The 17,531-nt window shown below is 39.4% G+C and overlaps 1 protein-coding gene across 3 annotated transcripts in view; it reads right to left on the bottom strand.

The window, feature by feature from the left end:
• Positions 1-13,286: 13,286 nt before the first annotated feature.
• LOC139960855 (protein SSUH2 homolog) overlaps positions 13,287-17,531 on the bottom strand; it is a 31,354-nt gene continuing 27,109 nt past the window's right edge. For all 3 annotated transcript variants that reach the window (XM_071959486.1, XM_071959484.1, XM_071959485.1), the window contains exons 11-13: positions 17,372-17,474; positions 16,778-16,882; positions 13,287-15,574 (exon numbers count right to left, since the gene is read on the bottom strand). In XM_071959486.1, the coding sequence (XP_071815587.1) occupies positions 15,431-15,574; positions 16,778-16,882; positions 17,372-17,474 (352 nt within the window). In that variant the 3' untranslated portion in view covers positions 13,287-15,430. The remainder of the gene's footprint in view (positions 15,575-16,777; positions 16,883-17,371; positions 17,475-17,531) is intronic.

Here is a 17,531-nt window from a genome sequence, read left to right on the forward strand (position 1 = left end):
ACTTAATATATTTTTTCCCTTTATTCATAGTTGCATTACTAAATCTGATAAAACTTGATGAGACTGCTAGCTCTAAAAAAAAATTAAAAAAAGAGCAAAGGACTTTTACGTCACACATTAGCCCACAGTAAAATTAGTACATAAAATAATTGAAAACAATTTTTCTGAAATAAGAGAGAGAAGCAGAGACACTGTTGATTACACATCCAAGAAAACTGGACAATGTACTGTAGTGATGAGTTTTACCATATGAGCAGCAAAAGTTCAACAAGCAGATAAAGAAAAAAAAGACACTGGTAATCTCTTGAAGATAGAAAACAAGGACAGCGTGGCTATTAAAGTCAAATATCACTGCTACACAAATAACACAAGGTATTTGTACCCAAAGATAAGGCACAATGAAGAGCTGGACCCAAAATTTTCTTTGTGAAGACAGATTATAACAGATCAAGAAATTTGACACCATAATACACTTTGGGATATCTTTATCAAAGATATGAAAGCAACTATTTGGTTTGATTTGAGTGGCTGCAGACATCAAATCTGAAGGTACGACTGAGAAGAGCCTTCCCTTAGCTTTTTTTCTTAACACCAAAGTTACGATCACAGAGTGACATTATCTTTGTTTATGGTATAAGTACAGAAGACTTGTGCAGGAAACACTTAAAGGGTGTCTTTATCAACACAGACTCAGAAAATACTAAGGATGAATATATATGCAATTTCTGAAGTACAGATCTACGGTACTGCATTTTTCCAGCAAACAACAATGTTCATGTTCAGGGCTGGTCAACTGCTCCAACACCTGCAAAAAAGGGACAGAAAAATTGCAATGATTCTAAAACTTGCACCTGTCTACAAAAAAAACTCCCTGTACTGATTTGCAAGTAGGAATGAAGGAACTGTTACAAAACATACGGACAAACCCTGTCTGATGATGAACTAGACGATGAAGATCTTGAGGAAGAATAAAGAACCCTGAAACCATTTCCTCTCCAAACCACAACTTAACAATTATATCCAGGATTAATCATCAATTACATCAACTAAAGTAGGCAACAAAGAGTCGCTTGGCAGTGATGACCCCCCACCATATGGAAAAGTTTAGGCTATAAAAGAGCATTTGCTCTACAAAGCCACACAGACTAAAATCCGCCGATGTTATGAGTCACCGGTATGAATATGCATATTGACAGGCGGACTGTTCCATTACCGGCAAGGGGATTGTATTTGTTTCTAAATGAATTGATGCTAAAATAATTATAGCAGTGAATGTAAACGAACACTGAGACATGACGTTGTGTTTATACATTTATTTGTCTGCACACCTTTTAATCGAACTTGAGAAAATAACATTTGTTACAAATCAATTGGTTGTAAAAGCAAAATAAAGAGTTACCCACTTACAGTGGTATCATCCAAACAAACAACCAGTGATAGTCCTAGCGATAGCTTTAGCCTACGTACATACGAGTGTTAACCTAACTGTACGAAACCATATGCATTAATACATAAAGCACGGTAGGCCTGTACGTTCGCTACAAACGTTTACGTGGGCAATTTATATCACTATATTCATCCTATTTCAAAGGAAACTATGAAATAGGATGCTCAACTTGTTAATTTATGTTTATTGCAATGTCGTCATCTTATTTCATTGCATATTACTTAACAAATCTCGAAATTCACCTCAGAAATCACAATACGATTGTCGGACGAAGCTTCAGTGAGAATGTTGTTGATACACAAGCTGATTCGTGACGTAGCTCATGAATAAATAATGAGGCGCTATAATGAGGTTTTCGAAGAAAAATTTCTAACGGAAACTTTCATTCGATGGAAAAAAGACATACAGTGAACATTAACCAATCAGAAATAGGCTTATATAATATGAAAGAACAGAATTTGAAGTTAGTTGCGCAAGTTTAGCCATGCAGTTTGATCAAACGGTCTGAGAATTCGAGTAGTTTGAAGTTAGCGTCCTTGTAAAATAAACGAATATGCAAGCACATAAATCCGACTGGACTAAAAATTTAAACTTTTTTAATCGGAAAACGACATACAGTAAAGTTCAGATTAATGATGATTCGTTAAAAGATTATGAAAGAGAAATGTTTAAACTACTGTAATTTGTTTTAGCCGATATCAGTAAATGATATCGGTACATTGATTTTTTTCAAAAGATCGCGATACGGTCGTTTTGGAAGGTATAAAACACACACTTAAGGCCCGAGGTCGACTATGCACGGATCAAATGATCGCCACCTTTCCATATGTATTGACTGGTTAATTCATGTCTTCTTAAAATAATCAAGAGATTTGGAGAACCTACAGACTAATGTTGATATATAACTCATGCTCAAAATCGTACTGCAACTATTACAAAAAAAATGATTGGCCCCAAATGCAAGATGCTTAACACTGCAAATACTTTGTGCTCAATCACTCATGAATTATGTTCCTATTCAGCCAAGAAACAACATTTATTGTTTTTTCTTAGTCTGCTTACTTTCTTAAGGCCACATAACTAATAAAGGTACACCAAGATATTTACACAAGGAGCAGTTCCTGCTCAAGATGCCATTCTACATCCATTGTGGAGTTTTGCATTTACATTCACAAAGAGAAAGAGCATATTAAAATTGGGGCTAATATAGTACTGTAGGTCTCTAACAAGATGAACAATAAAATATTTACTTTTAAGCTGGGGCAAACTTGTTAATTGAGACAAATGTTATCACTCTGCCCAGAAGTAGTAGCATGGAGGGCTAATAATTGATGCACTTAATGATATGATTAATAATGTCTATCAACGAAAGTCCAAATCACTCAACTGTATGCGTTTTTTATATGTGTAGTTCCTCAAAAAAGAAATGATCTCAAAGTATTTAGTGCTTTGTGCCTACGCAACATACACTGGAGCAGAATTAGACCACAAAATGGATTCCGTGTCAAGTTCTTTCATACCCCCTAAACTGACGCATTCGTCAATATGCTAACTGTAGTGTAGGCCTATAAGTATACATTCATTGACTTTGGATGCTGTTTGCTTTGCTCTGAGCCTCTAGCTCTGACAGGTCAGGTCCCAGAGAATACTGGTATCATATAGAGGTAATTTTGGTTATTTTTAGCTAGAAAGATTTTCAAAGGGTGTTTAAAGCTTTAAAAAAAAAAAAAATTGATCAGCATACACTGAAATGGATTCAAATTCATGAAATATGTAACTCTGCTTCCGCTGCAAAAAGTTTAGGTTCCCTGCTGAATTGTTGATAGTAATATTTGAAGGTACGTCAATTACAGGGGTGTGACAATTATGAAGCCTTCACTACATCTCAGCAAAGCAATGAGTGCAAAGAAGACTGATTATAACTAGTGTTCAACCGATTATGCATAACAGAAAATACCGATTACCGATTATTTTTTCCATAATCGTACCGATTCCGATAATCCGATTCCGATTATTTGAAAATGAGAAAATATCCCGTATATACGAAATCGGCAATAAAGTTTGACAGAAACAATAATTGTTGTGATTTTCCACTGTTTCCTTTTGCTTCGTTGTTATACAAGGCTCTAAGGTATCATTTTGTATGTACCATATTACCTCTGGAGTTTCTCGGAAAGAAAAAAAAGTTTTTTTTTTTTTTTAATTTCCAAAATACGGAAATATGACATCCTACCTAGTCAGTACTGTGCTAAGCGAATGGCCTAACCACCTCGACGTGAATGTCACCTGTTAATGGCTTGAAATGGGCTAAGAATAGTTACTCAAAATATCCATCTCAGAAAGTATCTCAGACAAACCATCCATCTTCAATCTTTACCAAAGTGTAAATTTTAATGACATGTTGCCTTCATTCCGACATTATTTTCTACTTATTTTCAGTATTATACTGTTTATGAACAAATAGAAATGTTACGAACTTCCAAGTTAAACATACCTATTCGTTACCTATTTAACTCTATTCAGGTTCAATTAGAAAATGTAAGCTTAGGCCAATCAAACTGAAAAGCAAATTGTACCATCGTAACTTGTTTAAAATTACTCTAAAATGTAATACCAGATTGATGTAAAGAAATAATAACAACTAGAAACTACTCCAATATAAAATATAACATTCCCTCTATAAGACATATCACTTACAGTACCTTCCAAACAAATGCCGATTTCCAGCAAATTGAAAGTTTGCTACGCATTTTTTTTTTTTTTTTTTTTTTTGCAAACCGATGGTAAGGCTACATTTCTCATTGACTTAGTGTGGTTGTTAGGCTAACATGTGGTCGCAGAGAGCAGTTTCCGTGGATATTTTTATTTTTTATTTGCGACACAACTAGAGCGAATAAACAGATGGCAAGGTTAGATTTCCATGCAGTTGACTTAGTGTGAAGTAAGGCTACCATGTGGTCGGAGATTTGTGAGGATTTTAGGTTATTTTCGCTGGTACTGATTTGCTTCGTGCACGCCGTAATTTTCCACGGTAACTTCCCGGGGATTGTGCGCGACCCTACCGCACTGCTGCAAATTTGATGCGAGATGTGAAAACTGTTTGCGCGATTCGCGCTGCAACTGCAATTCCTAGCTAAAGCAAACGCATGTCACAATTAATTTTACACAGACACCTGATATAACGAGGGCGATTTTCTTATATTTCTTTTTCACACTCGTAATTGTGCTTTAGGAGGGCTTTTAGAACATCGCTCCCGCTTATTTCCGACCCTGTCAAGCACATTCGTTAATTCGCGAAATTGGTATTGCTGCTATGCCTACTGTGCCAAGAAATTTGAAGTCACTAACCACGAGGGAAGCAAAATCGGCGACCCTGGCAGCGCTAATTGATGAAAGTATACACTGTGAAAGACGTATCGAGGGTGTCTTATTTTAATATTTCGTAGTAAAAGAACAAACCTAATACATCAGTTGATATTTTCAACTTCCATATGTTTTTGAATAATGATATTTTCACCTTCCATATGTTTTTGAATAATCGGTATGAAATAACTGGTATTCCACGTAATTTTTACCGATTCCGATTATGTTCCGATTATGCAATATTCGTACCGATTCCGATTCCGATTAGGTTAATCGGTTGAACACTAATTATAACTAGACGAAAACAGACAAAGTATGTTAAAAGGTTCTTTGGTAACTTGGTGGTTGGAAATCAATAAACAAAGGCTGCAAAGGCATTGATCTTACCACATCAACTGCTAGGAAAGTTGGTTGAACCTCTGGAAGTATCAAGATAGCACACCAGCATTATGCAATGCAAAGTTTGATGATTCCACTGAAATACCTACATAAATCGTCATGTGGTACCATAAGTTTTAAGAAAAGTCACCAAGAAAAAGTCTTTAGTTTTAAAACGAAATGGAACTAACCGCTACAGCAACTTTTGCCCAACAATTCCATTCCCTTCCCCAGAGTGTACTGAAAAAGAAACGCCGGGTGTCTAATCCTCTAGCATTAACATTGGCCTTGGTATTGTTATACTTATACTAGCTTCAGTACAGCACTGTACAGAATGGGATTTCGTGGAATCAGTCCATGTATTATCCGACAAACGAAAACAAGTGACGAATTTTAGCCAAATTTCTCTTCCAAGTTCAAGTCATTCTGTTGCAGTGGCGTAGCTACGGGGGGACCTGGGGGGCCGGGGCCCCCCATGAAATCGGCTGGCCCCCCCACTGGCCCCCCCACTGGGAATGGGGTAAAAAAAATGTAAAAAAAAAATTGGAAAAAAAAAAATCATCAGTGGGATTCACTAATATTTTTTGTTCAATAATTTGGGAAATAGAGTTACACAATTTTCTCGTCTGCATCTGGCAGAATAAGAATAATACAATATCTGTAGTAATCATGAGAATGGTCACACAGCATGGCATGGCAATGGTCGATGCGACGGTTGCGACCATACACCACGAACCTTGTGCATGTGCTGCGCGATATCGATATCTACCAATACATGTTATCGGTCATCGATTGGCACAAAAACCCAGATTCTGATGACAGCTGCCTCAAGAAACCCAATAAATGGCCTAATTAGCACCGAGCCACCAATGTGGACCATTACCGAAACATTGATGCGTGTTAGTCTTCCATCCCCTTCCTCTAATGCTATTTAAGTCCACATGTGGGCATTTCCTGCAAACCTACCGGTAGCCCACAGGGGTTTGAGTTGGGAGAAAGGCCTTGACACCTTGAAACAACAAATGATGCCAACCATAGGCGTACGAGGCGGGGGTGCAGGGGGGGGGCAGACTGCCCCCTAAATTTCCAGAGGACAAGAAATTCGGGCAAAAGTCCTGAAAAATTCGGGCAGCCTGAGAGGAGAAAAAATATATATATATATTTTTCTCCTCTTAGGCTGCCCGAATTTTTCAGGACTTTTGCCCGAATTTCTTGTCCTCTGTAAATATATATATATATGTATATAGGCCTATATATATATATATATATATATATATATATATATGCAGTAGCTTGCCCGAATCTTTTTCAAATTTTTGCCCGACAATTCCATGATTTTCTTTATTTAGCATCATGATGCCCGAATATCTCCGTGTAACACCACCGTAAGCGCAGTTCATCTGGGCTACCACGCTTTTTGCACGATCAATTTTTTTTCTTCTAACTAGTCAATTGTATACCTGGACCAAGGGCGGCGGAACCGGGGGGAAAAGGGGGCACGTGCCCCTCCCCCACTTTTCCTCAGGTTAGAAATGTGCCTTTTTTCTACATAAAAATTGAGGTGCCTCAAGTTAGCAAGAGGCCAGGGAACCAGAATGAACACTCGGGAAGGGCCGTTTCCGGCCCTCTGAGGGGTTTGTAAAACCAAAAAATTTTTAAAAGTACGCTCCGCTCCAAACGATGGTGGCGCTCCGCTCAGATAGCCGTGCATACAACTTTGCAAATCCTGGCTAAGCCCGTGACTTTTTACGAATTTCAAACGTCAAACTCAAAGCATTTTCGAATGGAAAAAATTTGTTAAGATATTAACAAGAAAAAAACTCTAATTCGGAAGATTCCTACATTAGCAACTAGCATGATTTCACCTCATTTTGTCTCAAAAGAAAACTTGTTCCTTGTTTCCCAATTTGCGCATTGGATATTGCAGTGCTAGTATGCATATTTTCCTTGAGGGGGGGGGGGGGGGGGAACGTTGATGGAGTGATGTGTATACACAAATAAGATAATACAAAATGAGTTATAAAGGGTATACTGAATATAACGCTGCATCATTCCAATCGAATTTCTGCAAAGTGCCCTTTGATGTCGGTGCCCCCCCCCCCGATTAAAAGTGCTTCCGCCGCCCTTGACCTGGATATCCCCGACATGAGTGTGTAAAAGAAACATTTTCTTTTTCATGGATGGTGGGGGGGGGGAGTGTCTACAAGCCTAGAAGTACATGTTTATCATATTCTTTGTTATATTTTATACTTTTTTGTGAGAAAAATTGCAGTCTCACCCGACACAGCAACATTATCCCGCCTACGTGTCGTTGAACAATGTTTTTCTGGGGGTAGCTGAGTACTGTGTTAATATAATAAATAAGGTAACTAAATATAGCAGCTTAAAAAATATACTGTCCCATTTTTCACCTTCAAAGTGATGTTACCATTTTTTCTTCTTCTAATTTACCAAATTTTTGGGGAACTGTAAATTTCTAAAACGTGAGATTATAAAATAAAGAATGTTTAGATGCAACTTGCAAGGCCTCAGAAGTGCCGTTTCCGGCAATCTGAGAGGCATTGTGTGCCAAAAATTTTCTTGTTCGCTACGCGTCAACCGATGGTGGCGCTCCGCTTAGATAGTGTCACGGGAACTTTCGGGCTCAAAAAGTTCTGCCCCCCCCAAACTGAAATGGTCCCGTACGCCTTTGATGTCAACTTCACTCAAGTTAAAAGTCTGGCTGAGTTGGCAAGGCCAGTCAGCATGAAAGAGAAAAAATTTTTTTTGCATGATTGTCACCAAAGTTGCACATCTTTTTGGTTGCTATTTTGCCTCACAGGTGCCATCTCCTGCGATCTGGGGGGTGCTGAAATCTCAAATTTTCTCTGTACGCTCCGCGCCAACCAAGGTGGCGCTCCGCTCAGATAGTAACCCGGCCCCCCCCCCACAAGAAAGAACAGCCCCCCCATGGCCCCCCACTCAAAAAATCCTAGCTACGCCACTGTTCTGTTGTGATAAACTAATGAGTTGCTCCTGACTATTGCTCCTGGAGCTTTGTTGACTTCATTTTTCCAGCCCCCCCCCCTCCGATGTGCGTCACGAGATATAAAAATGAAAAAAACTTTTCGACGTACTGTACATCTCGCTGCCAGGATAAGTCCGGTGAATGAATCTGGTGATAATCATAAATCTGAATCCTGGGATGAATCCTGGGATGAATCCTGGGATGAATCCTGGGATGAATCCTGGGATGAATCCTGTGATAAATCTGAATCCTGGGATGAGTCTGAATCCTGTGATGAATCCTGGGATGAATCTGAATCCTGGGATGAATCCTGGGATGAGTCTGAATCCTGGGATGAATCCTGTGATGAATCCTGGGATGAATCCTGTGATGAATCCTGGGATGAATCTTGTGATGAATCTGAATCCTGTGATGAATCCTGTGATGAATCCTGGGATGAATCCTGGGATGAATCCACTGATCTACACTAACTGGATAGGCTGCGCGTACGGTGATTGTATAGCGAGCCGTGAAGTCACCGGAAGTTGTTCAGCGGCCATGTTGGGATATTCAAAACATCACCGCGCATATGACAACAACACGTCCATATATTACTATATGTATGTACTAGGGCATTACTTACATGTATGTCACTGTGGGAACCAACCTGTAAAAAGCTGAGGAACATGAAGATTTTAACTGAAATTGTGGAGAACTGCTGAATAAATTGCTGTTGCAGCAAAGATATAACTGTGCATATGAACTATAAATAGTTGTCTGTCTGCATTTACTTTAAAAAAAAAAAAAAACGGAATACATGTACCAAAATAATGACCTGTAGATGGGTTCTGGGACAAAATCCCCCCAAGCCAAAATCCCCCAAGCCAAAATCCCCCCATGACAAAATTCCCCCGGACAAGATCCCGCCCCCCAGACAATATCCCGCTGACCCATACAAAACCTGCCTGCAACAACCAGGGATGGCCCAGGTGTGACAGTCAAGGCATGGGTCATTGCACTGGTTAGGGTACCGGTCAGGGGACTGGTCAGGGTACCAGTGAGGGTACTGGCGAGAGTAACTGTGAGGGCTCCTGTTAGGGTACCTGTGAGGGTACCAGTCAAGGTACTGTTCATGTGACTGGTCAAGGTACTTGTTAAAGTACTGGTCATTGTACCAGTACTAGTAAGGGTATGAGTAAGGGTATGTGTCAGGGTACGTGTCAGGGTGCCTTTCAGGATACCAGTTGGGATACCAGTCGGGGTACCGGTCGAGGTACGGGTTGAGGTACCGGCCGGGGTACAGGCCGGGGTACGGGCCTGGGTACTGGTCAGGGAGCCATTGAGAATACCAGTGGGGTACCACTGAGAGTACCAGTGGGGGTGCTTGGGGGCACCGGTGGGTGTAACTGTCAGGGTAACTCAGGCTAATTATTAGGGTACCGGTTGGGGAATGGTCGGGGTTCTGGTCGGGGTACTGGTCCGGGAACCACTGAGAGTACCAGTGGGGGTGCCACTGAGAGTACCAGTGGGGGTACCGGTGGGGGCACCGGTGGGGGTAACTGTCAGGGTAACTCTCAGGCTAACTATTAGGGTACCGGTTGGGGAATGGTCGGGGTACGGGCCGGAGTACTGGTCAGGGAGCCATTGAGAGTACCAGTGGGGGTGCCACTGAGAGTACCAGTGGGGGTACCGGTGGGGGTAACTGTCAGGCTAACTATTAGGGTACCGGTTGGGGTATGGTCGGGGTTCTGGTCGGGGTACTGGTCCGGGAACCACTGAGAGTACCACTGAGAGTACCAGTGGGGGTACCGGTGGGGGAACTGGTGGAGGTACCGGATGACAGTACCAGATGACGGTACTGGATGAAGGTACCGGGGACCGGGGATGCCGGGAAGACCAGGGGGACCGGGACACAGGGGGAACTGGGGACCGGGATGACGCATTTTTGTAAAGAATTGATGGGATTTTTTTATAGCATGGGGGGATTTTTTCCTGGGGGGATTTTGGCATGGGAGGATTTTGTCCAGGGGGATTTTGGCTCGGGGGATTTTGTCCGGGGGGGTTTGTCCGGGGGATTTTGTCCTGTCACCCTGTAGATGATTGTGTTAATTCCATATCCCCAAACTGGACACTAAGGTTTCCTGAAAGGAATTCCACATCTGGACACACTGCCTTAAGACCCCGGCCTCATGCAAAAACCCTATGCGACAAGTTTTTCCTGAGAACACATGGAATTTTTCCCTCCTAAATTTTTTATTTATCATGGAACTCGCATTTTTAATTTCTAGATGGAAATTAACTCAATTTTTGTAACCCTGCGAGCCACCTCAAAATTTAATATTTGCCCTCCCCTATACTAGATACCGATACATGCAGTTTGTTGCATGGATGGTGTAGCCTCGTCCAGTTATGAAATTCTTTCCTCCAATTTAAAGTGAATTTAGAAGAAAAATAATTTTTCTTGAAATTAAAAGGCCCTAACCATGGAGGAAGGGATGCCCCTCAGGTTCCTAGTCCGACGTATACCATAGACTTTGTATTGCATTGCAGTTGCAGCGTGTCTCTGGCAGACGACCCATTCCATATCTTTTCCTGCACGGAAAATAGGCATATTAACCATTTTAGTCTGGCATAACACATATTTCTCAGGGGTTCAAATGTTCAACTTCACTTCCTTGATCAATAAGGATTGTTTCTGCGATATTCACTTCCCTTCCTTGGCCTCTCTTCGCATCACCTTCTCGGCCACCGACCGACATAGCAACGTACAGTATGTACTGTATGTGCGCGCGGTGATGTTTTGAATATCCCAACATGGCCGCTGGGTCACTTCCGGCTGCTTCACACACGGAGCCGCGCGACCTATCCAGTTAGTGTAGATCAGTGGATGAATCCTGGGATGAATCCTGTGATATCTTCAGCATTGAGGTAAATGAGTCTGGAGGATTCATGTCAATTGGGTGCGAGCGTACCATGTATGGAGGGTCATGTGATGTGTTCCAGGGTGGTACCAAACTGTTATTTCTCTAAAGCAGTTCGAGAATAGTGTTAGTGACTTCGTTAAAGATTTGCCCCAAGACGGATCGGACATGGGAACTAACGGCGTAAGAAGGTACTGGTACTTCAGGCCTACGAAATAGTGCTAATATGCTAAAGTTCAACCTTATTCTCTTGAATGAAGGCAGGCCTTCTACATAATAGATCTTACTTATTAATACAGCTCCAGGGGCAAGCTTTGTCTCATCTGGCCTAACGTGTAGGACATTTAGAAAATGTTATATTAAAGAAATAATTGCATCATATTAATTAAAATATCATATAATTGATTTATTGTCGAAACGCTTAATTTGATCTTTAATTTTTTTCTTCTCTTTTCTTTCTTCAGGGAGTCTTCTACATTGTTAAGCTATTGTATGCTTTATAGAAGACTTCCTTTCACCTTGTATATTTGCACGTGAAAAAACAAAATAAATCAAATCAAATCAAATCAAACGTTATTACTACTTGCTGTAAGTGAATGTAGAAATGGGAATTGTGGGGTAATGTTTAGTTCAGTGCAACCACGGAATTCTCCATGGAACAGAGCCTAATGCTGCTCGACTGTTATTCCATTGAACCAAGCCGGTGCGAGCCACTGATCTGTACACTAACACACTGTTAGTGTACAGATCAGTGGTGCGAGCACACACGTTCAGCCGGATTATACAGTTGTTCTTCGGCCGATTCGAAGTAAGCTTGCACATTCATATGCATTTATTGGTTACTGACAAGGAATTGTACTACCTATCCAGCTTCGGTATGCACCATGGGATGTGTTACAACTGTGACATACTGTGTCTCTCTGCCCTTGGTCTAATCTAACTTAGCTTAACTGATTCCATCGAGGTATAAACTAAGGTCACCGGACCTCCCCGATTTTCGGGGGCAGTCGCCGATTCCAATGTTTCGCCCCAGATTAACAATTACCCCTGAAAATGTCGCAGAATTAAGGAGGCACTGTACATCAAGAAACTTAAACCCGTTTTAAACAATCAACTATTTCAACATGGATCGTCATTTATACTCAACTTATTTTAGAACCTTCTATATCTTTGAACATACATAGTCATCATTAATACTACAACTTTCGCATGCACTATACATAAGAGATTATATTATTATTTATTTCCTGACGAGGAAGATGTGAAATCTTCGAAAACGTTTGTATATACATTACTATGACTTTCATCAACTGTTTCGTTTTATTTTGTTCGATTATCTGGTTCTACAAATTAACAAATCTGTGAAATTTTATTCACAACAGATGACAGGGCCTTTTTTAAGACATTTTAGAGGGTGGGCCGTTTCCCAAAAGGAGCCATCTTGTAAGTTGCATCTAAGCATTCTAAATTTTGAGATCTCATCAAGTGTTCTTCCAAAAAAAAATTACGCTGCAACAATTTCATCCGTTAAAATCCCTTTGTAGGGAAAATAGCTAGGACTTTATAAGCTCTGGTTTATCGTTTTACACAGTAGCCATATATATCTAGCTTTATATATGGTGCGGGGTAGTCATATTGGTGAGGTGAGGAATGAGCTGAGTGGGTGGGCCATGTAGGGGACTGGAGCGGCCGCGGCCCCCCGTAGTTAGTATTCTAAAGGAGGCCCTGACAGATGAACATTAGAAATGTTGCAAAATCTACCATCCTGCCCATTCAAATACCATAGATCTACACAAATACCTCGCACACTAGCAGACGATCGCATACATCGAAACAAGAACAACTGTAATGTAGGGTAGGCTTATTCAACTATACACACGGACTAATGTACAAGCGTGACAGTATTTCCCACGACATAGAAGTCGTGTTACTGTGCCGACCTAAATGCTTACTCTTGATAATCTCATGTCTGTGCTCAGTCTACCAGACTAGCACTTTCTTCTCAAAGGGGAGGGGCACACCCCAGCTCCCATTAGGCCCCTTCCCCAGGCCGTACATCCCAACTTCAACAGTTTTCCCCGAATCCTTGCAATCACCAACAGTTTCAAACATTGGCGGCCATACTTTTAGTCGAATATCTTATTAAAGAAATGACAGTATGCATCAATATACAACACATGTGACACAAAACTTGAAGACAAGTACTGAGTATATTTCCATATCGAGCTAAAAAATGAGTTAAGTTGGAAAAAGTTCTCAAGTTTGATGAATAATCATATAAGAACATTATTGACATCTCTGTTGTTCTTAGCTAATAACTAGTCAAGACGAAAAGTGAAGAGAAAAAAATAACTTTTTGTCATTTTACCTTTAAAAAAAGTATTTTGGTAAAACTGTATTGTGAAATTTCAATATACTGTATAAAAGGCACTAGGCCTATATAAAATACTGACTTGTAAGCCTAATTTGTATATAATTAATTAAAGACTATATGACCCATCAGAGTCTCTATGGAATTTGACAAGACTAGAAAACAAATACTACCCTAATCTGAAATAAATCTCTTGCATGGAGGTTAAATGAGTATTCATGATGCATGGTTACACATAACAATAATAATTCATGCTGATATATTGATATGAAGTGAAAAACCATACCCTTTTAAGGATATGAAAGGAAAATTCTTATGGTACTTTTTAAGAAAAGTCACCCAGGAAAGAACCTAGGCACGAAAAACCAAACAACGGAACGACTGATCCGCTCTAAATCCCAGTCCCCTTGCATTAAGACGGATACAATGATCATCATCATATGTGTATCACAATTCCCCTCAAAAGGGAACAGATACGACACATATGCTTATGGTAGACAACGTAACCCTGATTTTAAAGAGTAGGATGTTTGACACTGTTGTAAACCAGTCTCGATATCATGTTTGTATAATTAACTCAAGATATGGTTGATTGAATGCAACCTGTATAGACTGCCAAAACACTCATTTCTTCCAGGGTCTTTGATGTCATAATGGTAGTGTTCCTGAAAAGATTCACCTTCCTTTCATAATCTTCTTGTTGATTTACCCTTGAAATGTAGTATGCTAAAAAATGTTTCCTTTGCTGACAATTTTCTCTGTATTTAGAAATTCATCAAAATGCAACTTTTTTGGTACAAATATTATTTTCCCCCTGTGAATGGGTGAGTTAAATATTGCAAAGAAAAGCAAAGGCATTTTCAACTGAACTAGCTGCCATGATGACATTATTCACTCTGCTGTTGCCAGATGTTATAACAGAATCTCACCAAAATTAAACAAAATAACCATATCTTTGCCATACGACATGCTGGGGATGGGGGTTTTGACTATAAGAGATGCATATCTGCTATCCCTTTAAATGATGGTCACATTGGAATGGAATGGCGTACAATTATGATGAAAGTAAATTCGGCAATACAAACACAAAAATATTCAAATACACTAACTGCTTGAATCAAGGCCACAACAAGAATATTAAATTTATAACTAATTTATTTGCATTTTTTTTTGGAGGTAAATAAAAAACCAATAAACTCATGTTATTTCAGCAGCAGTGGATTTTCCGTTCCTGCATCTAAATAGATCTTGCGACTTACTAACTTCTTGTAAACAAAACATATAAATACGACCTTGAGAAAACACAATAAAATCCATCTGAAAACAATACTATAAAATGCATATTCATACCGAATGGTCATACCGATGTGAAACAGTATGAACTGATTGCAAATAACGAGAGAAAGCATTCTAACCCTGGTAAACTGAATACCAATGCGTTACTGAAGCAAGTATGCACATTACATTCATTTGCATATTTAAAAAAACTAAATTGAATATATCGATACTTGCATTAAAAAGAATATATAGGAGACAATGATGGTGCATATGTAGTTTTAAAGGTTGTAATGTGGTCACTGAATTCATGCAGTTGAAATATTTTGATAATTGTCCTTTGCTCACTTATCTTCTGAATTTCCAGATCTATTCGTAATCAACAGAACAAAACAAGTCACACTGAGTAACAATTTAACTAAAATTATGAATGTAAAATAAGTACTGACCTTCTTATTTCAAACTCAAAAGCATATATACAAAGCAAGGGAACTGGCATAAAAATCTCAATTAATTAGCTAACTTAATTTTTCTGATAATATAAAAACTTGAGAAAAATTCTTTTTAAAAGCATACTTCATACCAAATATTACACTGAGTTATGAAAACAACATAATCAATGTTCTACTAAATGGGAAGTGTAAAGTGCAGGGCACATATATCATAGCCTTTAATAGGTTGACTTATCACTACAGGATAGTGCAGCAGCAGCATTTAGTTGGATAATCTGGTGCGTGGACTTTGTTTTCAAAGCCGTAGACAAAGTAGTTGAAACTCTTATCATTCCATTGACTATGGACTTCACCCACCGGTACAATGGTGATTTGATGGCGCTGGAAAGAGGAATAAAATGGATGAAACAGTTTGATCAGTTCAATTGCAGAGTATGCAAACAACTGTTCTGCTTCCTAATGGAAAGAAAAGGACCATATCACACTCCAATCTTGTCATATAATGTGAAATATATGTTCGGAGAAGTACTCTTAACAGTTCAAAGTGTCATACCTCCAACATGGCTAACAGTTTCAAGCAAATCATTTGTTTTGTTATTATTCATCAGTGTCTATAATAAATGTGTTAAGAAATTATATATATGTTCTACAGTAAAAATAAAATAAAAACCTCTATAAAAAAAGATAATTTTGAAAGCCATAGATTCTTCTCTATAGTGAATTAAAGATGATCAAAACCAGCAAGACCTTTAAAACTGGAATTATGTGGAGTGCTCAATTGCTATTAAGTGATTTTGTCCTGTCACACAGTCAACCCAAAATTTTCCTGACATACATCACAATTCATTCACTCAGAGAAAAGGAAATATTTAAACAAACATCTTGTAATGCTAATGATCAAGTACACAAAAAGTGTGCCCATGCAAACTGAAACTGACATTTGCACATAGAGCACTATTTTACATAGACAGACATATCAGAAACCAGGTAGTCCCTGGGGATAATGTGTAACCTGGCTGGCCCCTTCCCATTTTTCTTTGTTATATGATGAAAATGAGAATACACGTTTCACATAATTAATTGCAGTTTAAAAGGTCTTGAGAGCGTGGTGGCCAATTGATTAAGGCGTCGGAACTCGTGATCCAAGGAATGCTGGTTCGATTCCTGCCTAGTTCATTACATTGTGTCCTTGGGCAAGATGCTTTATCTCAATTGCTTCTCTCCACCCAGGGGTTAAATAACTTGTCATTGGGCGCAGTATATAACTGCTGCCGACTGGAGGGATTGTCTCTGGGACAGGTTATCATTGACCAGAGGTGATATAATGTCTGTAAAGTGCTTTGAGACCTATTGCTGGTATAAAGCGCTATATAAAAAGCAAATATTATAAATATTATTATATTCTTTTTTGCTGAGCATGTCCATATGTTCCCAGGCTCCAGGGCCTCCAAATTGACTCTGGGGAGGGGGTTTGGAGGGGGATTGGAGGGGCAGGAGTGGTGGCCCTCTTGTCAGGCCTGCATAGAGAGGTACATGCAATCTCTCAATGCAGAATGGTATTGTGAAACCTGGCTATTCATTTACCTGCATTAAAATCCTCTCCAATGGAAAGCTGTTCTTGTGTCTTTCAACCAACTCTCGAGAGGCATTGTTGATAGCCTGGTCCTGGAAATGACCCACTGGCCAAACCTGCAAATGAACCATTTCAGATTTGTTGATGTTGTGGTTACAAAGTATTCAGAAAAATTCAAACAATTAAGAAAGGGAAAGAGCCCTTCACATGCAAAGCTCAGTTACATTATTTGACACCTCAAAACGTTTCAGCCACAAATTTTTTTTATGACTTTCAACTGCAGGTGTGTAAAGTGAATCAGCTGTGTGAACCATAAGGAACATTCCCATACATGTAAAGTGTTACCAGGTTGACTATGTTATCTTCTTGTAGTTTATGCAGTTGTGTCAAGGTAGATATGGGATACTTCAAATTACTCACTGCACAAATCTGTATCTCTAAATAAATTTTTACTTTTTCTTAAATTTGTTTGGTTTTATGACTTCTTATGTAGCTATGTGAGTTAGTAGATGAAATATTTCTTTGGATGTAAAAATACTTTTAGTAATGTGAAATTCTTTTAATTTGCTACCATCATGAGATTAACAAAAAGAGGTTTGTCCTACTAGTGGAAGTTCTTCCTTGAAGGCAACTTGTCCAGATACGCCTCGGATCAGCTCATCAGGTAATCCAGTCCTCTCTACGATGCTATCATTAACATTATTGGTCCTGCAGAAACAGCATACGAAAGAGGATGGTTGCATTTCACACTACCAACTATAAACC

This window comes from Apostichopus japonicus, chromosome 20, assembly GCF_037975245.1.
Source record: "Apostichopus japonicus isolate 1M-3 chromosome 20, ASM3797524v1, whole genome shotgun sequence".
In the NCBI taxonomy this organism is placed as follows: domain Eukaryota; kingdom Metazoa; phylum Echinodermata; class Holothuroidea; order Aspidochirotida; family Stichopodidae; genus Apostichopus; species Apostichopus japonicus.